The 26,263-nt window shown below is 35.8% G+C and overlaps 4 protein-coding genes, 1 long non-coding RNA gene and 1 pseudogene across 10 annotated transcripts; 2 read left to right on the top strand and 4 right to left on the bottom strand.

Annotated features, from left to right (window-relative positions):
• Window positions 1–2,225: 2,225 nt before the first annotated feature.
• Window positions 2,226–2,756, top strand: LOC148931637 (VQ motif-containing protein 29-like). The gene has a single exon (XM_089065566.1). The coding sequence runs from the start codon at window positions 2,304–2,306 to the stop codon at window positions 2,691–2,693; it is 390 nt and encodes a 129-aa protein (XP_088921692.1). The 5' UTR covers window positions 2,226–2,303; the 3' UTR covers window positions 2,694–2,756.
• Window positions 2,757–3,133: 377 nt separating this feature from the next.
• Window positions 3,134–7,269, bottom strand: LOC125200614 (uncharacterized). The gene is made up of 3 exons (XM_048098292.2): window positions 6,589–7,269; window positions 5,253–5,440; window positions 3,134–3,921 (listed from the first exon to the last, which is right to left on the bottom strand). The coding sequence occupies exons 1-3, from the start codon at window positions 7,154–7,156 to the stop codon at window positions 3,298–3,300; spliced, it is 1,380 nt and encodes a 459-aa protein (XP_047954249.1). The 5' UTR covers window positions 7,157–7,269; the 3' UTR covers window positions 3,134–3,297.
• Window positions 7,270–11,282: 4,013 nt separating this feature from the next.
• On the bottom strand, window positions 11,283–14,387 carry ACR1 (ACT domain repeat 1). 6 transcript variants are annotated; one of them, XM_048102255.2, is made up of 9 exons: window positions 14,278–14,387; window positions 13,994–14,074; window positions 13,692–13,774; window positions 13,559–13,604; window positions 12,966–13,080; window positions 12,778–12,845; window positions 12,053–12,703; window positions 11,869–11,970; window positions 11,283–11,747 (listed from the first exon to the last, which is right to left on the bottom strand). In XM_048102255.2, the coding sequence occupies exons 3-9, from the start codon at window positions 13,763–13,765 to the stop codon at window positions 11,388–11,390; spliced, it is 1,416 nt and encodes a 471-aa protein (XP_047958212.2). In that variant the 5' UTR covers window positions 13,766–13,774; window positions 13,994–14,074; window positions 14,278–14,387; the 3' UTR covers window positions 11,283–11,387. The 6 variants fall into 6 exon arrangements, with proteins under 6 accessions (XP_047958212.2, XP_047958236.2, XP_047958220.2 ...); XM_048102279.2 differs by having other exon boundaries at window positions 13,998–14,074; XM_048102263.2 differs by having other exon boundaries at window positions 14,250–14,380.
• A 4,691-nt stretch (window positions 14,388–19,078) lies between these two features.
• LOC125187559 (protein PHLOEM PROTEIN 2-LIKE A10 pseudogene) lies at window positions 19,079–20,251 on the top strand (annotated as a pseudogene).
• Window positions 20,252–20,453: 202 nt separating this feature from the next.
• On the bottom strand, window positions 20,454–22,392 carry LOC125202474 (uncharacterized). Its single transcript, XR_007173103.2, has 2 exons — window positions 22,241–22,392; window positions 20,454–20,853 (listed from the first exon to the last, which is right to left on the bottom strand). It is a non-coding gene; the product is annotated as an uncharacterized LOC125202474 (long non-coding RNA).
• Window positions 22,393–25,509: 3,117 nt separating this feature from the next.
• Window positions 25,510–26,167, bottom strand: PSK4 (phytosulfokine 4 precursor). Its single transcript, XM_048116350.2, has 2 exons — window positions 25,934–26,167; window positions 25,510–25,846 (listed from the first exon to the last, which is right to left on the bottom strand). The coding sequence occupies exons 1-2, from the start codon at window positions 26,039–26,041 to the stop codon at window positions 25,724–25,726; spliced, it is 231 nt and encodes a 76-aa protein (XP_047972307.1). The 5' UTR covers window positions 26,042–26,167; the 3' UTR covers window positions 25,510–25,723.
• Between the last annotated feature and the right edge of the window lie 96 nt (window positions 26,168–26,263).

The raw sequence follows: 26,263 nt of genomic DNA, 5'->3' as shown, positions 1-26,263 counted from the left end.
GGCGGAAAAGTAGAATTTAGAGATAATCGAAAAGATGATGCATGTATGAAGCTTCCACAATTGCAATAAAAAAACGAGTTTACATATAAGACATATTATAGATCGTTGTGAATTAAATAAAATAATATTATAATAATACTTTCTCCGCCCTCAATAATTGTCCACTTTAATTCTGAAACGAGTTTTAAGAAATATAAATAAAAGTATATTTAAAATGTTAGTAAAATACGGGTCATACTTTTATTCCCTCATAAATCCCGTAAAATCAGTATGCAAGCATTAATCTATATACTGATCAATTGAATCTGTATATTGATTCATATTGAATCTAGTCTGTACTTAATCCGTATCATGATCTATATTGAAAAATTTTCAATTTTAAATTTTAAATTTTAAATTTTAAATTTTAAATTTTAAATTTTAAATTATTATTATTGGAGTATGTGTGTGTATGTATATGAAAAATTGAGAGGAATGATGATATGACGAATGAGAGATATAGTTAGAGGCGAATGAGAGATATAGTCAGAGGGATGAGCCATCCGCATCCCTATCTTTTATTCGTCTCTTAACCGTCTCATCTCTTCACTATTTATGGGCGTCACTGTACTTTTCACCTCATCTCTTAACTAAGAGACAACACCTGCATCCCTCCATCTCTTAACCATCTCATCCCTTAACTATTTATTCAATTTCATTTTTTATTTTTATTTCCAACAAATTCAATTAATATTTCATTGAAATATTAAATTAATACTAATAATTCATTAAATCATTAAAAACCACAAAAATCACAACATTCGAAAATACATAATTAAAATCCTATGGAGTATTTTTAATTTTAATTTTTAATTTTCGATTTTTATTACAATATTGAAAAAATACAAAAATTATAATATTTTAATTTATTTTATTTTCGAATTTCATGATTTAAAAAAAACAAAAAAAAAACATTTTAAACGGATATAAACGACGCCCACTCGCGGGCCGGCGAGTGGGCGTCACGCACTAACCGGAGCACGCATGCCGCATCGCCGTCTCGATGCGGTCTCGTCTCGTCGAGACGAGATAGAGACCGCATCGAGACGCGATGCGGATGCCCTGATGAGAGACTTGTGGTGGATGCACTAATAATATCCTATAAAATGTATGCCCCCACAAGGCCACAACCATATAGCAACTATATAGATTACGTGGGTGCTTACATAATATGTCTTGTTCACACTTGAACCAACCAACCAAGCAACCAACCAAGCAACCAACCAACCATAGACCAACAATATTAGAACAAATAAAGTAGTAGTAGAAGTTTTCACCTACAGTTTTCTAATTAATTAAACGATATAGTACAAAAAAAAATTAATTAAATTATTGTCATCATGAAATATAGGATCTTATTCTAGAAATTCAAAATGCATACGTACACATATATCAATTCTAAAACCGGTTTAGTTTAGACCTTAGTTATTGTTTATTGACAAAGTTAATACTGAATTAATTTAAGGCTACTCGGCCAAATCGAAGAAATCCTACTTGCAGCCGCCACCCAATAAAATATTCATAAAAATACTCCAAAATGTCACCAAAATTATAGTGATAAGAGAATCAAAGTTACATGTTTATCAAGCAACAGTGGATATTCTTCTTACCTCTCATCTATCTTTTAACTAAGCACACTTGTGTTTAATTCAAGATCTGTCGATGTTTGGAGTTGAACTTTTCTAGTACTATTTGACACTAATTTGGTAATATTATATGTTGATTTATTATATTAGCATAGAGAGAAGAGATCAATCACATAAACTTAATCCGATGATTTTTATATAAGAGATATTACAATCGAGTTGAATTCTTGCCGGTCAACATTTCCCGTGACTCAAACCATTTTTATCATGACCTAAAAAAACAAATCTTTTTTCAACAAACAAATAGAATGGCCCCGGCGGCTTGTCCACAAAAACTCAACCGTTACACTCGTTATTCACATTTGCAAATTCTGAAATAAATGCAACGTTTACAACATTACAACAATCAATGCTACAATAATGGAGGCCTTTTCTTTAATTTGGTCAAACTTGACCACCCATGATGTAACGCCCCACGCCGCCGACGCTCACGACAAACCAAATTTACATTTGCATTCTCAATTTATCAATTTTCCCTCCTATTTGGAATCACAATTCCTCAATTTTTTTATTTTTGCATTATTTCACTATATATACACCTCCACAACTCTAGTGCTTTTCACATTGCTTTTACTATATCTGAAACAGAAACTCATCTGAAAATACGCATTTCCATATATGGATACATATTCATACTCTGTAACTTCATCTCCATCTTCTTATTCAAATTCATCCAACACTTCAACTCACTTCACTTCTCGCAAAGAAAGGAACACCCAGCCGCCACCGCCGCCGTCGTATCTTTCGGATCTCCATTCCGTCCGCAGACTTCCGGCGATCAAGAAAAAGCCTATTGCCCCGATGCCGGCGACCCCTCCGAAAATCTACAAGGTGGAGCCCGTCGATTTCAGGGATGTTGTTCAGAGGCTCACGGCGGCGCCGGAGTTCCAGAAGGTGGCGCCGCCGCCGCTTGGCTCAACGGCCCCGGGGTTAAGTTTGTCATCCCCTTCCGGCCTTGGATGGAACTCTTTTCTCATTAGAGATAACACCTCTTTAGATTTTTTTTAATACTATATGAATAAATGATTTTTGTATTGTCTAATTATACTTACGAGGATGCATGATTTGAAAGCGTCCATGTCTTCCATTTCATTTCATTTTATTTTGCAAAAAATGCATGGGGTGTAATCAAATGACATGAGACTCATTCATCCTTCATAAATAGTTAAGGGATCAAGCCTTCTCTTTTGGTATAAAGCAACCTTAAATTCCTAGGTCAGTTGTCCCATCCTTGGAGGAACCAGCAAATCACAAAGAATAATCATTGAGTCTGTCCACCGGTGAATACCCGTGGTCCAACAAAAAAAAATGAAGACCAATCAGCTAAAAATCTGTTACCAGAACTTCTTTTATCAAGTAAAGTTTAGGGAAAACTTGGCAATCGACTGTACCTTAATTTCCTCCCAATATCAACAACAAAAGCTTTGAACGCAAACATAACGGCGACGTACAAATTATTAATCATTTTTCCGCTAAGAGAAATAATTTGGTTGAGAAGCCAAGCTTCATTTAGAAGCCTTATGTACAAAGCATTATCGTTATAAAACCTTAATGCATGAAAACATGACGATAAATCTATTCACAGCACAATAATACAGGATTACATTCTCAATCAAGAGACAATAATGTCATCAACATCGAGCCAGTCATTCGATTCCTTGTCCTTGTCGTTGTGCTTCGCATCAACATCCTTAGACGAGCTTTTTCCCAACTGAACCCAATCTCGTGAATCTTTATCAGAACTGCCATTTGACTTTCTGTAACTTATAGGGACATCTGCATCGTCATCTTCAAGATCACTAAATGATACATCGTCATCATTCTCAATGGGAATAGTCTTTCCCACAGTATCACCAGCTTCTGTTTCTTCCTTTAACCAGTCATCTGCATCATCTTCATCCTTGTCTCCGGAAACATCCAAAGAGCTAGATCCCGAATGCTGATCTTTACCTTGCTCGTCATGCTTTTCTTCAGTGACAGTCTTGTCAACAACTTGGATTTGAGTACTGTCAGCTGAGGATAAAACTGTTTTAGTATCTGGAGCTGTTGAAGTCCCAGTGTTCACTATAGATGCCTTTTCAGATACAGGTTCAGGGAATGGCGCCAAAAGGGGCTCTTCATGGTGAGAAGAATCAGTCTCCTCTGGCTTCAAAGAAATTTTCCCAGGTAAGTTTTCAGTATTAGTTGAATTTCGCTTCTTCAATTCATGTGTCAATAGGGCCCTGGCTTCCAGAATCTGCAAGGTGATGGTAATGGAGTTGGATATATTTGAAGCTTAGACAGTGAATTAATAAGTACAGCATGGTAATGCATTCCAATAACTTCAAAAAACTGTTTTAGTTCAACTCCATGCATCTATCTAAACATTATAATACACTACACAAGTCCAGCTAATTCAGTGACAGCAAACAGAAGTGATGTGTTACAGTGAAAACAAAAGCATTAAGAACAGAAGGTTATCGAGAATTTGAGACAGATCTCAATCAATGGACTTCTATCATGTTAGAGTTTTAAAAATTCAAACTTGCCTTGCACGAAACTTTTAGACATCTGTGGATTAGTCAAAAAATAATACTACTATTATGAATTATAAAATACAGTATATACCTTGAATTTGCACTACCAAGCATATGTACATAGCTAACCAATATGAGGCTGAGAATAAGTTAACCACAAGAAGTTGAAAATAAAGAGCTAGAAACGAGCAGAAGCTGGATATGGGGAAAGAGAACTGAAGCTGCCAAGTAATACGAAACGAGTAAACTACAAAATCAGGTTGAATTAGGAGGGAAACAATATCACTAAAACATGTTAATTGGGTTTACAAACATGAGCAATGCACATTTTCTAGTCCAATGGCAACCAAGTGTACGAAGTACAGAGATAATACACCAAGTAGGCTCTTTTGCTATTAATTTAGTTTTTATGCTGTTTGAAAAACTATCAGTTTCCTACTTAGTGAAATTTGGCTGTAAGATCTACAAAATTAACCAAGGCACAAGGCATTTAGGTTCGGATGAAATTCGACCTTTACTCATTTATTTCTCATTACATATGCTGCGCAAGCCCTGGCATACCCCCACCCTGTCCCACCAAATATTATTTCTCAGCATGCGGTGAACTGAATGAGCTGAAACAAACAACCATATGGTGGAATATTTGGACATGACCTAACAAGTCAACTACACAACTCAAAAGTCTGCAAGATAAACGTATGCCCAATTATCATGGATAACACACAAATACATTAAAGTATTTCCTTGTGCACTACTGACTTGTAAATGTCTCTATTGGGTGGATTTTGCCTGCACCTTGATGGGTGACAGGTGTATAATGCAATAACTTTAAAGTAATAACAGAAGCACATTAACTTGAGTACATATCAGTAAAAAATTCTCTGTTTCCTTCTCACAAAACTATCCATCCAGTTTCATTTTAACTAAACTTATCATGTATGCATAGAAAATAAACTACTTGCTCTTCAGTTTGATGATGTGAAATGTTTAAAAGTACAAAGAACAAGAATGAAGGGTCAGATAGAAGATCGCAGTAATGATGAAAAAGAACCTGTGGTGTTGACAGAAGTACAGCATCATTTTTATCCAGTCTAGGGTGAACAAGCACAAAGTAAATCTTCCAAAAACAGCTTTCAGTCATGTATCCAGGGCAGAGCTCAATCCTTAGTGCAGCTAATCTTGGGGCAAGTCGTTCAACTGCTAAAGCATGTTCTTGTTGGGCATCCGACAAATCAAAATCTGGCAGATAAAGAAAAATAGGGAGTCAAACAAATCTCACATACAAATCTAACTACCCAAGATTATTGTAATTTCATGCCACCAATCACCAATTTACCATATAAGAAAAAACTGCAAGGATTTCATAGTTACCAAATATATTATATTAATATTGCAATTGCATGCCACCATATAACGAATAACAAAACTAGAAGATTTCATACTTCAGGAAATTCATTCACAATCCTGATATGCCAAGTGACTACCTTGCTAGAGAGTATAGAAATCTATAATAATTTTGCCATAACAAAGACAGGTAATAATTGAATTGGATGAAACTATTCACAATAAGAAAATGGTTCTGCATGGTCCAGCAAAGGTTGCAATTAAGCCAGGTATTCCCAAAGCTTGATTTCTAGCACTTACTCTAAGCAAAGCCTAATTAAATGTGAGCAATGATATTTGGGCTAACTGTAACCTTTCCAGGATTGGCTAAACTGGATTATTGATAAGACTGTGTTTTACATAGTGATGCATTTTCATTTAACTATTGATAGTAGAATCTTGTCATAAGACCTAGGAAGGGCAATTAAACTAGCTCATTAAGATGATGAAGGACATTAATTAGTGGAAAAGATTTTTCAACCAACTAACTGTCAAGTTTGAGCTTACCAAGGCAACTATTTGAGTTTGAGCTAGCCAAAACTCAACAACTAAGACCAGTTCAGATCCTTAAATATCATTTTCAGATTAAGCTCAAATCAAACATAAATAGCTTTGAAGTTTGATAAATTGTTGTCAATGCAATGCATCGTGATCCAAAGTTTCATAGAGTATCCAAGTTATTAGTTACAACTTTCCAACTTATTCATACCGGCACAGGAATTCCCCAATCACTACTTAGTTAAGAACTTAAGATAAGCAATCAGCCATAATAAAGTACCAACAACTCTCAATCACAGATAAACACTTATAGCATTGTCTAATGAGCAACCGAAATTCCATTTATAAAAGCAGAAGAGGACCAAAAAGAGTCTTTGTGAAGTAAACATCAACCGCATCTACAATAGATTTCCACATACCTGGCAAGCTTCATCAGCTGTAGCATTAATCAAAACCTATTAACCTATAGAATGTGGGGAAATAGGCAAAAGCAATGTTCACCGTACCGTCATCATCTTCATCATCTGGAGGTAATGGGAAATCCATCCAAGTCTCCGGATGCATAGCGACGTCACGCGCGAAAGCCACCACTTCCTCAGTAACACCAATAGCAGCTCCATCCCCCAAGGAACCGATGCCATCCTGCTTCTCTCTGTCATCATCCAATTGCAGGAAATTCGAAGCCAATTTAGTGATTTCAGAAACATTGATATTGTTAGACAGCCGCGAAATCCCGCTTTTAAACTTGCCCCCAATCTCCGCGAAATCACCTCGGATCTTCAACATCGGATCCTGCTCCGAATCCGGCAAATCGGCGTCGGTCTCCATCTTCACCTCTGCTTGCGGAGGAGGGGCCAGGAATGAAGCTACGCCCCAAAACTGGCGGGTTAGGGTTTTACTGATCTCCGAGAGATCCTCTTTGACGCCGCGAGAAGGCGTCGTAGGTGAGGACACCTCGTCGTCATCGGATCCAGAGTTATCGGGCAGCTTAGCTTCGGGGTGCGTAGCATCGTCACCGTCACCGTGGTCGTCGAAGTTGAGAGAGTTTGCGATGGATCGGGCCAGCCATGACATTATGCGGAATAAAGGAAAGTAAATCGGGCCGGTCGCCGGCGATCTGTGTTCCGTAGAATTGGGGATTGGGGGATTGAGAAGTGGATTCTACTGAAGAGGTTGGTCTGTTGTTTTCAGCACAAGAGCATATTCATTTTTGCCTATTTTTCTATAAGACCCCTCAGATTTCAGCTTTTTACATTAAAACCCAAAATATTCGCAGTCCTAAGGGCATCCACAGTGGGACGCTCTAAGCGCCGCTCTCGCTACTTGTATAATCAGCGAAGGTGCGCTTCGACGCCCTCTTCCTCGCCGTCGTTAATGGGGGAATCACACCACCAACGAACTTCTGCCTGTCCCTCAAGAGCGCCCAGGACTGGTAGTGCTTGAAATCGCCTTACAATGACATGTACGGCTGCATCGCTTTGTCCCGCATATCCGCGAGACTCTCGCCACTGCCCTGCTCCCTCTTGCACTTCTCGTACTCCCCCGCAAATAAATTTACCTGCTTCTTTATTTGATCCCAGTGGCGCTTGTAGGCGTACGCCGGCTTGGCCGCGTTGTATTTCTCGGCGATGCGCTCCCAATACACAGTCACCTTCTAGTTGTTGGCGAACACCGGATCCTCCGAAACATCAATCCAACATCTCGTCAAGACGATGGATTCGGGGTCAGAGTAGTTCGTCCTTCCCGGGGTGAACTCTTCACACACCTCCGTTGAAGGCAACTACCCCGGCCATCGTGCACCACCGAACATCGGACTATTCGGATTTGGGTAATCTCCGGAAGGAATCCATTTTGCTTGAAATGTAAAAATGTAGTGTGAATTTGAGAGTGAAGAGAGTGAAATATGAAGTGAAAATGAGAGGTATATATAGGTTTTGAAAATTGAATAAAAAAAAAACGGAAACGCGTCGCATCGTCCGCGTCGTCCACAGTGGCGGACGATGCGACGGACGATGGGATATCCAACGTTCATCGGGCGCGGACGATGGGGATGTCCTAATATGCTAACTAATTTTAAAGTTACAACTACTTCTGGCACGTGACATGTAAACACTAAATTGAATAAAAGTTATAAATAGATTTCGGCAGATAGCATTTTAGTTATAGACAGATTGTATTTTTTATTGTTGAGTTTTGCATGCTAGATATAGACCGTTTAATTTACATTTTTTATATAGATGGATTGCATTTATAAATAGTTTATTTTGTATTGTAGATAATTTATGTTAAAATACAAAACTTAACAATATAAAATGTAATTTGCCTATAACTAGAATGCAATTTGCATAAATCCATCTACAGCTTCACAAATGTATATTAAATTTTTGTGTTTATAATATTGCATGTTTCGTACCATGTGTCAGCACGAGATTGGATGTACGCTGTGATTCTAATTAAAGATGGAGCCTAACCCCCTACTCGCAATAACTAATGTAACTTATCATTTAAGAAAAATAGTGTATACTTTTTCTACCTAGGGTGTGTTCCGTGATTAATCTTCTTATTTGTCGATTAAGTTTCTGTAAATTTGAACTCGACCAATTTGGGTGGAGACTAGTATATTTTATTCTTTCTTCATTTCTATGCAGTAATATGTACTATCTCATCATAAGCAAAATTTACCCAATGCATAATGATTGCGATTTTTTTCCGTCATTATAAAAATATCAGTAATAGGGTTGAATGACCGTTCCTCTTAGGAAAATTGCATGTACGTACAGTATAATTGAATTTCTATGTCTATTTATTTTATTTATTCTAAATCAGTCTGCACAAATTAACTTTTGTTGGTCCTCTTCTGAATCTGAATTGGACATTGGTAACCAATCTAATACTCCGTAAGTTTGGAGTTTGTAGAAAGTCACAGTTAATGTGCAGACATATACGATCATAGAACCAATATCTTTTTTATTTATACCATATCCAATAAATACGCTTTTAACTATATATGGAGAAAATTTAGTCTGCTCATATTTGAGAATGTGAATGAATACAAGATAATCAAAGATACACGAGGTTGAACAGTAAAATATTATGACTTTTAAGTTTTAACTTTTAAGAGTGTTTTAAGTTGATCGAAGATTTTAGTAGAAGTTGATTAAGAAGCGACACCAATGTAGCTAGGGTTTTAGACTTGATCTGATTAAGATTTGACAAAAAGAACTCCGGTATTTTTAAGGAGATTTTTTTTTCTTCTTTTTGTTAGTTTATGGTAGCGTGTGAGGGGGATGTAATCAATTGCTAACTAATTACCAATCCCAAATTGAGATTAATTTTCAACCATTAGATTAGAAGATCTTGTGGTTAATATGATGCCAAGTGTAATATATTTTAAATTTAAATAATTATTAATTAAATTAAAAGGGTATTAATGTCAAATCTATATGTAGTAATTATAACTAACTACTTTCTCTCTCCTCAAAATCATCTCAAATCTTTAAATTTACGTAACTCTCTCAATTTAAATTATTTTTTCGCAAAAAATATATCAAATTAAAGATAATTTAATAAGGATTCCAACGAGATCTCAATTGCATATGTTCCGACGATGTTCGGGTGATGAAATTTGATAAATTATATTTCAATTTTCGTACATGTTGATAAGCAGCTATTTTCAACAAATGCAACAAAAAATCTCAATATATTGTAGGCAAAATCTCAATATTATGCATGTCCAATCTCAATAAAAATGTGTTGATATTCCAATGTCATATTGTTGATATTTGTAATACACAATGTTGATATAAAAAAACACTCACGAAAATTATCATATGATAACATAATGACGGTATTACCCTTTTGTTGATATTTTGTCTACTATTTATTGAGATTTTGTGAGCTTTAATCTCATCCACTCATTTTAAAATCTAAGGATGGAGATTTAGTCTTGATTTTGGATTAGGGTGCTAAAAGCATTAGAATAGGACCCGTGTGTGAGGGAATGTTTATTGGTGTTAAAACCTTTGAGCTTTATTTCAAGAAGAGGTGATAAGAATAACTCTATTTTATCTCTTTCCAAAATAGTCCAAAATTTGAAGATAACTTAAATATTCTTCTTCCAATAAAATCCAAATTGGTAAATGAAGAAAAATTGTCTAAGATGTACTCTTATAGGCTTTGACCTACATTTTAATCTCGAATCAAGTATTTAAATTTAACTATTCATACTGTACCCACCAACTTGATTATTAAAATTGAAAATTAAACTCATAATTCTTTTTTATGAGAAGCCCATATCACGTAATCATGACACTATGGACTTTTAAAGATTATGAAAATATGTTATACCCTTTACTTTTTTTCTTGTCATGAGTACTTTATTTAGCTTAAGTATTAATAAAATAAACACAACAATAAAAAATGTTATCACCATAATGACCTTCATGATTACCACACTGCACTATTGATCTCACACTATAAACTATAAACTATAAACTATAAACTATAAACGGTGAGAATTGCTATTAAATAAACCTTTATAGAATCTAATCAAGTACAAAAAATAATTTAACCCAACTTTAAACTCAAACTATCTCTATATAAACCACACATTATGCTAAGTTTCAATATAAGAATAATATTTGTGCAACTATACTATGCTAAGAAGAGGCCTCACCACCACCGCACCACCCTGGTTGCGGAGGCGACGGCGGAGGTGGAAGGGCGGCTCGGTACGGTTGGGAAACAGGCGGAGAGGGTTCCTCCTCGCCGTCCGGCCGGTGGTGCAATGGGCGGTGATTGTGCGGCCCTTCCGCTTGTTAAAAAAATTGGTGGCGGAGCTAGCGGCGAACGGGCGGCTTCTCGAGGCGTATTGCCGGACTCTGCCGCTGCTCCGCCCTCAGCTCTTCCCGTTGTGTTGAATTATCATCGATCATTGGTTGGATGATTGGGTGAGGATATGATTCCAATTTTTATTAGAGTTATGTCCACATCGATATAATGTTATGTAACTTGTAGTATTTGCAATTGTAATTAAATGGTCTTATATTTGTATGATTGTACCACTGCACATGGTCATGTATCTTGAACCAACATTTTATATAGTAAATCTAAATGATCTCACAACTGATGTGAGAAATTGAGTCTGCAACAGAATATAACCAATAACCAATAACCAATAACCAATAACCAACAAAAGAAGTGATGAAAGAGAGAGAGATTATTTGCATCTATTGACATATGATATTCATTTACATTGGATAAAAGAAATTGTTAACCTTTACATATGTTGCAAATATAATCAAGATTAGGTAGGTTTGAAGTTGCCGGAGAGCCACTCCAGCTGCGACCAGATCAAGCCTCGCAGCGAGAAGCTCGTTCTCTCTTCCTCCCCGCTGCTTGTTCTAGAGGGCGTAGCCTCCGGAGATGTCCCCGGGGATACGTTTTCAAAAACTGTCCGTCCTCCTAGTTCTCGTCTCACTACCTCCACCGTTTCCGGACTCACATCTTCCCCTGTTGCGTCTTTCAGGTAGAACGTCCCCACTGCGTTTTCGCCACGAGTCCCAATCTCCGCCCCGGTTATTGATAGCCCGTTCTCCCGGAGAACACGTGTAACGTCCGATAGCAGTCCCGTCCTGTTCTTAGTGCAAATTTTTAGTCTCAATCCCTGCATATATCATTCAAGTAGACATTAGGTAACTGATTGTACTAATTAATACAGAGTTCAAAATTGTTTAATCAATCAAACTAATTAACATGAAACATTGATGAAATTTACAAAAACATACATGGGAAACTCTCCTTTCTGTGGCAGCAACCAAACATTTGGTAACCCGGTGCTTCTCGCTATCGGTCTCTAACGTCCCGTTCTTGTCCGTTACGTAATATTCCTACGATAATTTTTCGGTAAAGGCTTTATAAGAGGATTGGATACCTGAATAAAAAATTAGATTCATTGAGATGAGTATATACCTGAAATGCAGTAGAGCCTTGAGAGCCAATGGCAGCATGGTGAACCACATAGTTCAAGTCGGTGAGAGCACAGACCGTGTCGAACAGCAGCTTAGGCCGGTCTCTGCTCCTCACGGTAACAATCGAGTAGCCGGTCTCTTTACACCTCTGTATCTTCACATGTGTCCCAATCTGCCCCTTCCTCTGCTCTTTCCGGCAACCACCATACACATTGATGCCGTCCCATTCGCTGTTTCCGTTGCAGCACAAGCAGCATTGGTCGTAGTCTCTGTCCGCGGCCATCAGCTGGTGGAGGCGCCTCTCCGTGTGGGGGCAAGGGGAAGCCAGAGTCACACTATGCCTCTCGTCCTCGTGGTGGTGTGCCTCCACCACATTCTCAAGGTGGGACCGCACTTGGGCTGCCCGGGCAGGGTCGGTCATCCGGCCGGCTTTGCCACCAGAGGTGTCCTCGACATAGATGATGCATGCCGCCCGGCCCTTGTGAGTCCATGCCACAGCGGCAGAGATGTGGCAGTCCATCTCAGCGAGGACGGCCGACATCTCTGACATCAGGCCCGGCCTGTCCAGCCCTGTCATCTCGAATGCCACGTGGTCTGCCGACACGCCTCGAGGCCTGGCCTCCTTGTTTGGCAGCCTACTTTTGCAAATGGCCTATAAAATTAAATAACCTTTAGCTTATGACTCTATGTAACAATAGTGAATGGAAGAAGTAAAAAACAAGGAACCTCTTGGATTTGATGGATAAGGTTTTGATCAGTGAGTTTGTAGCCTTGTTGATCTGTGACGTGGAAGACTGGAATCCATGCAATGAAAACAGCTTAGAATGAATATGAAAAACACCAAATTTGGGTTGGTGAATTGTATGATATAGTACTAAAATATAAGAAAATGAATATGTTAATATTGGGCTCACCATCCATCAACCAACCACCATCGGAGGAGATGTAAGATTTGGAAATGAGGAGGTCAAGATCTGTAAGAACTTGGACCATCTCCAGCAGCACCCCATGCTTATTAGCACTATCAACCTGCACTCACCAAAAAATATTTCCATCATTAATTAACATAAAAAAAAACACAATGAATGAGGAGTAATATTCTTGCTTCGAATAAATATCATTACCACAGAATAAAATAACATAGAAATTGAAGCTACAAACTTTGTTGCTTAGTAGTACTGGATCATTACTATATGGCTCAAGGCACTCAAAGATAGTATACTAGAATGAAACAAAATGCAAACACATCTCCATAACCTCATCTAGATTAGATGAAAGAATATTAAGTTCCATAAATTGCATAAGAATTCAAAAGGATCAAGTTCTGAAAAATATGCAGCAAATTAGGAATGTTAATATCTACACAATTCTTTGATTTCATCTTTCCAGAGCACAATTGGTGAAGAAGAATACAACTAATAGATGGAAATTAAGTGGTAATAGTATTTGTCAAATAAGTACTAGTAGTAATGAAGTTGAGGTCTATTCTGAAACTACATATACTAACCATGATGAGGCTGCAATCTGGATAGATGTCATTGTCAACAGAAACCCTGAAAACCCCAACACATAATCACATGAAGTTATTATGTAAAGCAAACTAATGAAGCATATTAAAAAAAATTAATTATGTAACAAACCTTGGAGGATGGATTCTTTCTAAAAGAAATTCAAAGTCTGGATCAATGTAGGGCGTGTATGTGATATCCATCATTCGATGAAACTGCACCAATTAATTCCAATTCACAATTACTAACTCTCAAAGCCACCAACTTTTAATGTCAAGAACGTTATATACATATGCTTGTGGGTGGGTGGGTGAAGATAGAGGAGATACGGTGTGCTCCTTGTTAATCAAGTCTTATATACTACAAGAAAGCAACATATACACGTTAAACTATCATGGAAAATATTAGGTTTCTTGAAAAATAAGGAAAATTACCAACTTGAAATTTTATTCGAATTTGACTAGGATTCGAAAGTCCGGATCACCAAATTTGGGATGCACTGAATTCTTGGCATTCTTGCAACAAAATAAACAAAGTGAGTCACATTGCAAATCTATCGAAAAGGAAAAAAAAGGATAAATCTGACGAATGAGATATACATTGTTGAAATCTAGACACCAAGATTCCGTATCATAAATGCATGAGAAATAATTAATATCCAAATAAAGGAAGGGAAGTGATTCACTCAACAAGAATAATGAACCACAAATTGACTCACAAGCCGGCCGTCGGCGTGAAAACTGTGCAAACTATAAGGGTTTTCGGAGCAATTTAATTTGTGTGTGTTTGTGAGAAGAGAGAGAGAGATGTGATTTGAAATTAGGAGAGGGAGAAATAGGGTAGAAGAGATGATGTGTTAAATTTAGTAGAGTCAACGAAGGTGGAGATGGGTACACAGGAATCAGAGCTGGAACGCGCCACGTAGAAGCGGTGGATGACGTGGCGCGTGGATCTGCCCACCACAAAAGCGGCGCCTCGAACGTCGTAGTCATCTCTAAATTTGGGTTGCAAGCCTAAAATTGTCCAATTCTAGAACGCTCTAGTAGATTGACGTCACCTTCATCACAAAATTCACGTGTCACGCGCGGTTAATTAATTTCTAACTCTATCAAAAAGGTTGATTAGCAACTGTAATTGAAGAAAATATGTTGAGGAAATAATTAATTACTAAAATAAGTCTATATATTGTTATTATTCAACAAAGAAAAAGTCTATTGTTAATTCTTTTCCTTTGAGATTCTTCTGTTATGGCTCCTTGATTGAATAATTTTTCAATAATTTTGTATGGAGGTTCTATGAATTGATAGTAAAGCAGATGATTGTTGAAGACAACGACGATAATAGACAAATGTGTATGTACCCATCAAATATAAATATTATAGAGGGACAAATATAATGTAACGGATCCACGTCAATCCACATGGATAATAATAAAGAAATGGGTGATGCTAATTTCTTGGTATTAAAAAACTTATCCATTGGCTTGGGTTAATCTCTGGATTTAATTATGTTTGTTTGAGAACATTTTCGTGTATTTGCTTTTGTTTGACGCCTCATGCGGTGCCATCTTTTACTAGATCTTATAACCAAAGTATGTATACAGATTAAGCCTGCGAATTCCAGTATACGTTTCTAAAATTGAGTATCCGATCCCAAAATCTCTAAAAATATATATTCATACCGGACTCATATGTGATTCAGATAACCTAATCAATAATAATCGACTAATCGGCATACCAAATTATGAAACAAATCCTATTTATATAAATTATATTGTGAAGAGGATATGATAATTATTAAGACTAACATATACTAATACTTAATTATCAATTATTGTTCGAAGTTCCAACTTCAATTTTAATGATTTAGTTTTCTCATTATTATGATTTTACAACTGTACATATATATCTATATTACTATATACATATAAATAAAATTTAAACACTACTTTGTTTCAAATAAAGAAAATAAAGACAACTTTTGGGATGTAAAGAAGGCGAATCGGGCCGTGCGAACGAAACTTAGAGTTGAAAGAGTACGACCCGAAAACATTGTTAAAATTAAGAGTGATTAAATAAAATTATCCTAGAAAAAATATTTGTAACTATAAACACAAATACACAATTTCATAATAGGATATTAAGGGGTATTATTCGGACATCCGAGAGCCGGTTCCGGTTCTAGTACTGGTTCTAATGTATTTAAAAATTTCGGTTCCGATTCTACCCGGAACCGACCGGTTCTTACCCGGAGCTGAATAATATATCAATTTTAGATTTTATAAAATTGATTTTTTTTTATTGAAATTTATGTATATTAATTAACGGTAAATTATTTATTAATATTTTTCAAGGTTGGTTTTAATTATTTAGTTTTACTGAATGTATTCTTTTGCTATTTGGATATTGCTTAAAATAAATGCTAGCTTGGGTTGACCATATAATTTTTCAATTTATGTGTTTGGATATTATACTTCATTTATGGCTTCTATTATTTACCATTATACTCATCGAGGAAACATGCGAAGGAAATACCATATCTCTGGTTTGACATCACAGGCAACTCGTGAGCTAACGGGAGGATCTAATTTCTTTATACTGCTACTATTACTTAGTGGAGATGGTATGGTTTTTGTTGAATCTGAGCTAAATATGGTGGTGTTAAGATTAAAATTAGGGTAAATAATAAATAACTTATAGTTAATTATTATACGTAAATTAAAATTAAAACTATAAATTGGTTTCGGTTCGGAACCGGAATCGACCGGTGCTTACCCGGCCGGTTTCAATTCCGGTTCCAAGATTCATGAAAATTAGCAACCGGGTACCCGGTCAACTGGACCAGGTAGAACCGGAACTGGCCGAATAAGCAGGCCTAATTACTTACGTGACTAACAAAATCAAATCAAATTATTTTGATCTATTATTTAATTTGTTTTTGGCATTACTTGGTAAAAGGGAAACATCCTATATAAATAGTCACTTTGATGGAAGAATATTAATTGTTTATTACTCCCTCTGTCCCACTTTAGAAGTCCTGGTTGAGTTCGGCATGGGTATTTATAAATGTAAAGGAAAGTTGGTGAAAAAAGATATTAGAATGTGGGTCCTACTTTTTTATATTAGTTTTATAATAAAATGTGAGTGAAAAAATGTTAGTGGAATGTGGGGCCTAATACCATTTATGGAATATTTCAACCGGGACTCCTAAAGTGGGACCGGGGGGGGGGGGTTATTAGAGTTTGTCCTCTCTCTGCCTATAAATAAATAAAATGTGGTGATCACATCAAATCATACATATTACTAAAACACATAAACTAGGAAAAGAAAGAGAAACAAATCGATTGCGCCTAAACTCCACATTAGTACTCCATTTGTTCCCTAATAGTTGAAGCGAAATTTTTCAGCACAAAGTTTAAGAAATGAATGTTGAGTGTGTTAAATAAATAAATAAATAAATTAAGAAAGCGAAAAAGGTAAAAAGAATAAAGTAAAAAGTGATTAAAGTGAAAATGACTCAACTGTGAGGAAACTTTTCGAAATGAAAAAATAACTCAACTATGAGGCAACGAATGTAGTATGATATTGTCTGCTTTGAGGAAATGCCAACAATTTTGTTTTAGAGACACTTCCCAAAAGACCCCAAATGATATTGTCTCCTTATATATTACTTGCGGTTTTGTTTTATAGATACTTCCCAAAACACCAGGTATTAATGGAGTTGGAGTAATCTTTACAGTACTTGCAATTTTACTTATTTTCTAATGTAAAAAATCTTATATATTGCTTGTAATTATTACACATCTCCTGATATAGCAAACCTCCCCTCAAATCAAGACCATGCATAGACTATCACATGTCTCGATCGATCTCACACGGTCACACTCTAAACACCTGAGAATGAGTAAAGCAACTAACCAAACCCTGAGCCACACAGTCCTAATCCAAATCAGAGCTTAGTCACACTCTAAACACCTGAGAATGAGTAAAGCAACTAACCAAACCCTGAGCCACACTCACTCTACGTTAGAGTGATATTATTCGCCACACAGTTTTATTTTTTGGATATAGTTATGAATTCAGGGACGGATCTATATGCTCTCAACAAGGGGCAAATGCCCCACCTCAAAAAAATTTATTTGTGCTATTTAAATCACTATTTTTAATTTTTTTTGAAATACCTTTATAAATACCCCTTCTCAAAACTTTAAAATTTCTTTGTATAGAATTTTGCCTCACCTATAGAGAATTTCTGGATCCGTCCATGGTTATCATAACTCTTGTAGTATATTGCATGCGATTTTTACTTATTCACTGACGTGGAACGTAATTTGCATCCAGTCATCTTGCTCGTGGAATTGTACTCTAACCATGACACGTGGCTCTTTGGATTTATTGATTTGGGAAATGAGCGCATTGAGAATTGAATTTAGGATTTTCACCGTTTCAATGAAAAATTATCTACGGATTTGATCGCCATGATCCATACTCTATAGTTAAAAATATATAGAAAGATTCTTTTTTACATGCATCAAAATTGGCCTGGATCAAATTTTATCAGTTTACATTTTATAGTCTCGAAAGAAATATTACTCCTCTCTTCCAAAAAAAAACCCTTTTTCTAGGGATTACAAGGATTTATGCAATTTTATTTTGTATGTATAATAAAGAGAATAAAGTAAGAAAAATGGAATAAAATAGAGAGAAAAGTGTTTCAACTTTTAATAATAAGTCATCTTGATTGAGACAAACCAAAAAAGAAAGTGAGTCATCTTTAATGAGAACGAGGGAGCACAGAATATATTGAAATTTTAAGTCAAATGTTATGAATTGGAGCGTAAACTACTCTCGGTGAATCAGTCCACCGTAACTTGTAACTAATTTCCCTTTATGTCCAACTGTTAATATTTGTCACACTTTCTTTTACTACTTTTGATAGAGCCTCACACTACATTAATTCATTCTCCTCAAAATTTATTTATAAAGCTAAAGTATATAAAAATAAGATTCATATTCCACCAATTTTTCAAATTCACTTTTTATTAATTCTTAAAATTTGTGTTGACAGTTACCGGCGGAATGTGATATATTCCAATAATTTTTTAATCCACTTTTTATTATATTTCTTAAATTCGTGTTGAGCTAAAGTGTGATAATTAATGACTGGACGGATGAGTGTATGATATAAGTATTTACAGTAAAAAAAAAAAAAGAAAAAAGAAAAAAAAGAGTAAGTTAAAGCAATGAGCTTGACAATTCAAGAAGTTTGGAACTAGAGAGTAATGGGCCCGCCGCCATGCTAATGCAGAGACCTTCTTCATCCATATCTCCTCCTTTCCTATCCCAACTACCCGATAACTGAATAATCACTCTTAATTTCCAATCATCCATATCCATTTTCACCCTCTCTTCATTCATCCCTACTCCACCGTTGAATCTCCATCGCTTGCCAATCCTGATTTCAATCAATCTCTACACAATTTGATTGTACTTGAATCTCTACTCTTTTAGAGCTGACTGATGGATTTAGAGCTGTTACAGAAAGGCATAATAGAGTACGCAAAGAAGAGGAGAAAATGGGTATTTCTTACCGGACTCACGTGCTACGGCGCCTACAACCTCTACAAGAGAAGGCAAAGTCTGTCCAAATTCTTGGCAGCATTCCTTTCCGTAGCTGAAATGGTCTCTGATTCCGCCGACGCAATTGGGATTCTGTCCAAAGATCTCAAGCAGTTTCTCGCCTCGGATTCCGATCAAATCCCTCAGAGTCTGAAGCAGCTCTCAAAAATAGCAAATTCTAATGAAGTCTCCGACACAGTAACTAGGATGACAAGGGCCACGGCTGTCGGAATCTTGAGTGCCTATAGCCACCAGTTGACGGCTAAAGGCGGCAGCGATGATCATGGTTTCATAGACAGGGTCATGGACAAGTTATTCTCCGATGCAGGGGCCGGTTTCGCGTCTGCAGTGGCTGGAAGCTTCGCTAGGAACACGGTGATGACACTATATTCGGAATGGCAACGAGGAGGAGGATGTGATGGAGATGCCTCCTCTGTTCCGTGGTGGATCGAGCTAGTATGCGAGGAGAAATGCAGGGCGCTAGTCGGTGACATGATCCAGCAGTTTGTGAGCACAGGCTTGACCGTTTACCTGGAGAAGACGATGGATGTCAACGCGTACGAGGAGTTCTTCACGGGCTTGACTAACCCTAAGCACGAAGCCAGGGTGAAAGAGATGATAGGGTACCTTTGTAGTAATGCGGTAGATACCTGCATCCGGACATCTTACCACGTTTGGAGAGCGAACTCTAGTGCTGCTTCCAAGGTGCATTTCGATGGTTTTGGTGGAGACGAGAAGGGTGGATTGAGAGCGAAGCAGGTGAGGAGAGCTGCGGAGAGGAATAGGGAGAGTGGATGGATGAGGGCAATGCGCGTGCCTGGCAATAGGAGACTTGTTCTGGATGTAACGGGGGTGGCAACATTTGAGGGGGTGAGGTCGTTTGTAGAGGTCGTGTTGGAGAAGGTGGCGGAGGGTGTGAAGACGAGCGTGGACGTTGTTCAGCAGGAGGTGGTGGAGAAGGGAGTGGAAGCGATCCGGTATGCGAGTGGGAGATCTTCTGCAATGACTGCTCTGTGTCTTACCTTGTGCTTCAACATTGTGAACAGCCCTTGGATTTTGACGCCTTATACATGATTAATATTTGCCAAAATTTGTTCTGTAGCTTCATATTTATTGTAAGAATCCATCCCTATATAATGTTTTAATTGATTAGGAATGTGATTCATTTTTTCACCTATCTCTGTCTGAAGTTTTCCATTTATACTGGGAAAAAGGGGGAATGACTTCATTCTACAATTCCTGGACAAATTAATCACAGATAACAACAACAATCATATGAAGTAAAAAGGGAGCATATCAAATTGGCCAACTTTTATTTGCATACAGCAGAGATGTAATTTGGATGGTTCCAAATAACATTGAACAAATGAATATAATTTTATGCAGTTAACAAAAATACTGTATCGTGTTCCCTTTAGTGAACAATTGATTGCGTGCAGTTACAAAAACAAGCAGTGGTTGCTCTGTTTGATAGAGCACGTTCGCCACCTTAAAATGGGCAGGCATTCCTTACTTGGTGAATCGAGGCCGGTATTAAATGACTCTTCCTAGCTTCTTAAAACATTTAACCAGAGTTGGCTTCTTTCTCTTTTGCTGCTGCTTCTTCCTCCAGTTTCTTTTTCCAGTACTCTTCAAGAGGTGGCCCAAATATGGCTTTCCCAGACACAACTCCAATCCTGTAAATTGCAAGGGAAAACATTTAACAAAAGGTAATCTTGATAAATCATCTCATCAGATAATGCCAATGCATACCTTAGGATGTGCTAGTCATGCTTCATACACAACACAGTAAAATTGCATCATACTTCCACAACTAGAAATGAAGTTATTCACAATCATCTCTCCATCAAATATTGCTGCATCACATATATTACATAATCACATTTTTCTAAAAGATTAGATCTTTAAGACACATAACCATCAAATATTGCTGCATCAGTATCCTTTGTATGCTTTCTTTTTAAATTCGATTCAGACAATAGCATGTGCGTTGAAAGAATATGCAGCACGTTGTCCACCACGCAAGGTGTCCACATCGGTTTATAATTATATTTTTAACAATCAGGATTCCATAATCAAACAAGTACAAGGTAATTGAATCCATCGAAGTATATAGTGGATTAACCAATTTTATGTTTATCTACATAGGGTTGTTTGGTTTGCAAGATTATATCTCATAATTGAATATATATTGTGTTTGGTTCATTAGATTGAATCTCACAACTTAATCCTAGATAGATAATCATATGATAACGAGTCATAGTCACACCCTCCAACTAAAATAATCTCACAACTTAATCCTAGTTGGATAATCATATGATAATGAGTTAAAGCAAGTAGCAACCGAACGACACCCGTAAGCTACCACCCCTAAACTAATGCCCTTTAGTTATACTACAATGCTCGCTCACAAGTCACAACTATGAACTACCATATGCATCCAATACTGTCGAAACAGACACTGGATAGAAAAGTACTTAAAATTTGAAGGAAAAAAATCTAGCAGATCATTTGAAAGTTGAAAGTTGAACAAAGTACTTCATTATTATCATTAATCAACTTTCATGGTTTGTGAACTATGGATATCTTTGTACATTGATTAAACTTGTCAACATATATAAGTGAAAGATCTAGCTTCTAGGCAAAACATGACATGATGAGCTCTTTGGAATTATTGTGTGATCAATCAACAGATATCGCCTTACAATTGGGGCTTAAGACAAAGAACTCAAGCGAATTCATGACTAGTCTCACCAACATAACAAAACAGCCAGTAGGTAACAATTTGATTCATATTAATCTCAACAATCAATTTACCGTTGCCTTATCAATTAGTGATACATATAGAAACAATAAAGTCAATATCCAGAAACTTGAGGAAATTCGACACGATTGAGAAAAATAGAAAATCTATCCTACCGCCATTGCAGGATATGCTACGATAATTTAAACAGAGTACGATCAACTTCAGACAGAAACAGGCGAATAGCAATAAATCAATGGCGAAGACGAATATAGAAGAATTAAAAATAAAAAGGAAAGAGAAAGTAAAAATAAGCTTACACGGCAGCACCAATAACCAGAGGAAATGAGAGAAACCTTCTTCTGAACATTTTGTTTCAATTATGAGGAACGCTTGAACCCTAGTGACTAGTGTTAATGCGTATTCATCGTCTCTTCTCCCATTTTCAGTTTTTCACGATCTCACGAACGAGCTTTTTATTGGGCTTTCTAAACTGAAAAAAGCCCAAATAAAACCAGCACTATTTAAACGGGCTTAGGCTCTGTGAGTATGTAATCATTTGAATGAAAGATTATCATTTTTACATTTTCACAACATATTTAGCACATCACTAATTTTATCATCAATTTAAAACACATATATCATATACTATGTGATATAGTGCTAATTCAGTAACATACCATTACAAATATGTAATTTGAATATTTCCTGAGTGGGAATTTAATTATGAGAACTTTAGTCATTTATTTTGAGTTTACAAATATTTAAATTTTAAATATATAAAATTAGAAAGGAATGAAGAAATTAAAATTTTGAGATATGGATGGAATGAGGCCTGATTTTATCATGTCTAATTTTATCATTTACTTGAAAGTTGAAAATGAAGGTCCAGCTGTCATGTTTACTTGTAACTAAAGATCATGTCTAATTTTATCTCTTGTTTGGTCTTTTTTTTCAAAACGATCCATGATAAAGAATCTTGGCCCGTTACGTAATAATGCCAAACTTACATTACATCTCATGATTAACCATATCACCTCCACGATCTTGTGACTATTTTAAATTTAGATAATATTTATTTTAGTTTATCTTATATACTCCCTCCGTCCCATTAAATATGCGATATTTGTTTTTCGGTACGAGATTTTATGTAGTGTTGTTTTGTGAGTTAATGAAGAAAGAGTAAAGTAAGAGAAAAGAAAAAGTAGAGAGAGTATTGTTTCTATTTTTAGAAATATTTTATTTTTAATGGGATAAATCAAAAAGGAAAACGTTGCATTTCAAATGAGACATAGGGAGTATTTAGGCCTGTCAAATTGGATACCCGCGGATACCCGAGTACGTTGTATCTTATTATTATCAAACATCACTATAGCTATTGATGCCCCTGCTATATCATTCCAAATTTAACTGTTAATAGTCAAAATATAAACAGAAAATTAATGGAAAAACATTATAAAGGACAATTATTCTTAAGCTACCAAACCGATCACATGAAGCAACAATTCATTTTTCTACATCTTTCCACACGAAACGACAAATAAAAATAGACACTTGAAAAACATGTAACGATTTTGACCCGTTTCAACACCGTAGTATTACACTTATTCATTTTGTTTAAGTAAACGAGACTAATGGAGTTTTAATATACAAATTGACCAGAATCTAGTTGGTGGAGGCATTTTCAGTTTTCACACTCTTTGTCATCCTTAATAATCATTCATTAACCAGTCTTGAATATTCTATTTATGCCATGCCACTACAAATGGCATAATGTCTAGGTAACATTTTACTCCCCAACATAATACCCATCAAAAAGTTATTGTGACCGTTAATATTCTTGTATTTTGAGCAACTAATTAGGTCAAAGCGCAGTTGATCCTTAATTTTTGACAGATTGTTTGTTATATGAACCAAAATATATTGTTTGACCAAAAGATAACACATTTAGGAGTAATATTTTTTTAGGGAGATGTAAAGTACCTATTTTGGAGTTTAGTCTATATTTTTAATGAGCCATAGAACTTCTATATATTGGAAATTACTCTCAACATACAATCTTTTAATTATAAAATCATCACTCACCACATATTCACGTAGTACAGTTTTATGGTAGTGACATTTTCCAAACACTTTGTTGGTATTTGGTGAGCTGGTCTACGAGAACTACTTCGATGATGTTGATATACATTATGCCAAGAAAATTCACCTAGATATTATCTTGTTACCAATTTATAGGTCCCATTTTGATTATAATAAGTGATTCAACGAGAATCTTCTACTTTATCTCCCATTCATTTCAAAAAGTGAAAACGTTACACATTCAAGAATGGAAAACCGTATTTAATGTTAAAGGTATTTAAGAATGAAAATTGATGGAAAGAAGTATTTAGAGATGTGTAACGCTTTGGGCCATGCCAAAGAAAGAAATGAGGTAATTAGATGTGGGATGTGGCCGAAAATGCAGAAATATGATAGGTGTTGAATGCTCATCGCAACAACAAATAATAATGAAACCTCAACTGCCAACTGCCCTCTTCAAAGCTCAGTCCAATTCCTATTTTTCATAGTAATTAATTTTACAGTTTTCCTTTGCCCTAATTTAATACACACTCTACTTTTTCCATGGAGAAACTTTTTAATTACTATACTACATTACATCATAGTTATACATTATCACTAATAAAATAAATTATTTAATATATATTGTGCATGTCTTGCTATTGAGGGCATATTAGATTGGGAATCATTGATAATTTGATATGAATGGAATGTGTTGGGCCATCTTGGTCAAGTTTCTAACGTCATAAACCTAATATTTCGTCACATATATAAATTTTACATACGCAAGTATAATAATTTGTTGTCGCCCACGAATCATCTTAATATACTAATTTTTCATGCGGTTGCATGGCAATTTTTGAGACCTAATCAATTAATATGGGGCCGCGATACATTTCTCTAATGAAACATAATATTATGGGTGACCACAAAATATTTTCTTTCTCAATTTATGAGAATATGCTAAAAGTTAGTATTACTTATTTTGTTTATATATACCTTTTAAATCATAAATATGTCTTCATTCCCAAAAGTTTTTGCATTTATATCCTACTCTTATCTTTGTTATGTTGGTATTAATGTATTTTCATTTTTCACCCCGCCTACTACTATATTTGCCTTGGAAAAGAGAAAAGCAAAGTGGTGGAGATATTGATGGGCTCGAAGAGCTGATTACCGATGTATGGTTCTGAATTTCTCAAAATTATCGTTACTTAAGTATTCTATTTTGTCAAGTATTAAAGTAAAGTCATTTCATTTTATGTTATCGTTTTAAAAAAATTATAATAAATAAAAATAAAGTAAAGTAAGTGACAAAATAAAGTAAATAAGAGTTATCTACATTATCTCTATTGCAGAAAATAAAATGACTCAACTACCTCAGAAGGGACTGAGTATTTATCTTTGAATTGGGGTACTAATTCAATTTACATATATTTATAGAATTAAAAAAATTATTTTCTGTATGTCAAAATCGAGCTATATACTCAAAATAAATACAATAAACAAGAGCATAAATAAGGATTACTTCATAAAATAGTAAATAAAATTTAAAAAAAACCCAAGTATCATCTAACATAGGATGGACACATGGAGTGGTAATATAAGTTCATCGGTTAACCATCAAATACAGTCTAATAGAAGCTTCTATCATGTTCTGAACATATATAATCACAAGCTTACATATATAATTTAAATTTAAATGACAAGAAAAAGATAAAAGAAAGTGATAAATATTTTGTCTAAGGATTATGTTGCTGAGTATAGATATAATCAGTATGGGCGATGAGGGTTCTTCTCATCAAACACTCATCTTCAGTGATTCCATTGCAGCTATCTTCCACCTGTGTTCCCTCTGTCACAACCTGTTCAACAAAATAAATAAATAAATAAACAATTTCTAACAATATATACAACAAAGAAGAAGAAGAAAATTTTTGCTAACGACAGACCTTATCTGTGGCATCCACGCTCTCGTTAGCGGTGGGAGTGCGGCGAGCAGCAGAGGAGAGAGAGAAGAGGAGGAGGAGCACAACGAAAAACGTACTGGCTCTAGCCATTTCTGTGTAAGGCTCTGTTTGGTTGCTGGTGTATGCTGTTGAGAGTGTTGGAGATGAAGATAATAATGAAATGGTGTGCTATTTATATATAGGAAATTGAGTGTGAACTCAGAGGAGATAAAATGGAGACTTTATATCTGATTGATTGGTGGGGAGAAAGATTCACATCCTTAAATAAAATTTTGTAGAATTTAAAAAATTAAATATTAAATGTGGAATTTA

This window comes from Salvia hispanica, chromosome 2 (genome assembly GCF_029641045.1).
Source record: "Salvia hispanica isolate PSC_SH4W2 chromosome 2, Shi_PSC_v1, whole genome shotgun sequence".
NCBI lineage: Eukaryota > Viridiplantae > Streptophyta > Magnoliopsida > Lamiales > Lamiaceae > Salvia > Salvia hispanica.
The sequence above is the reverse complement of the archived record's forward strand: the minus strand, read 5'-3'. Positions and strand labels throughout refer to the sequence as shown.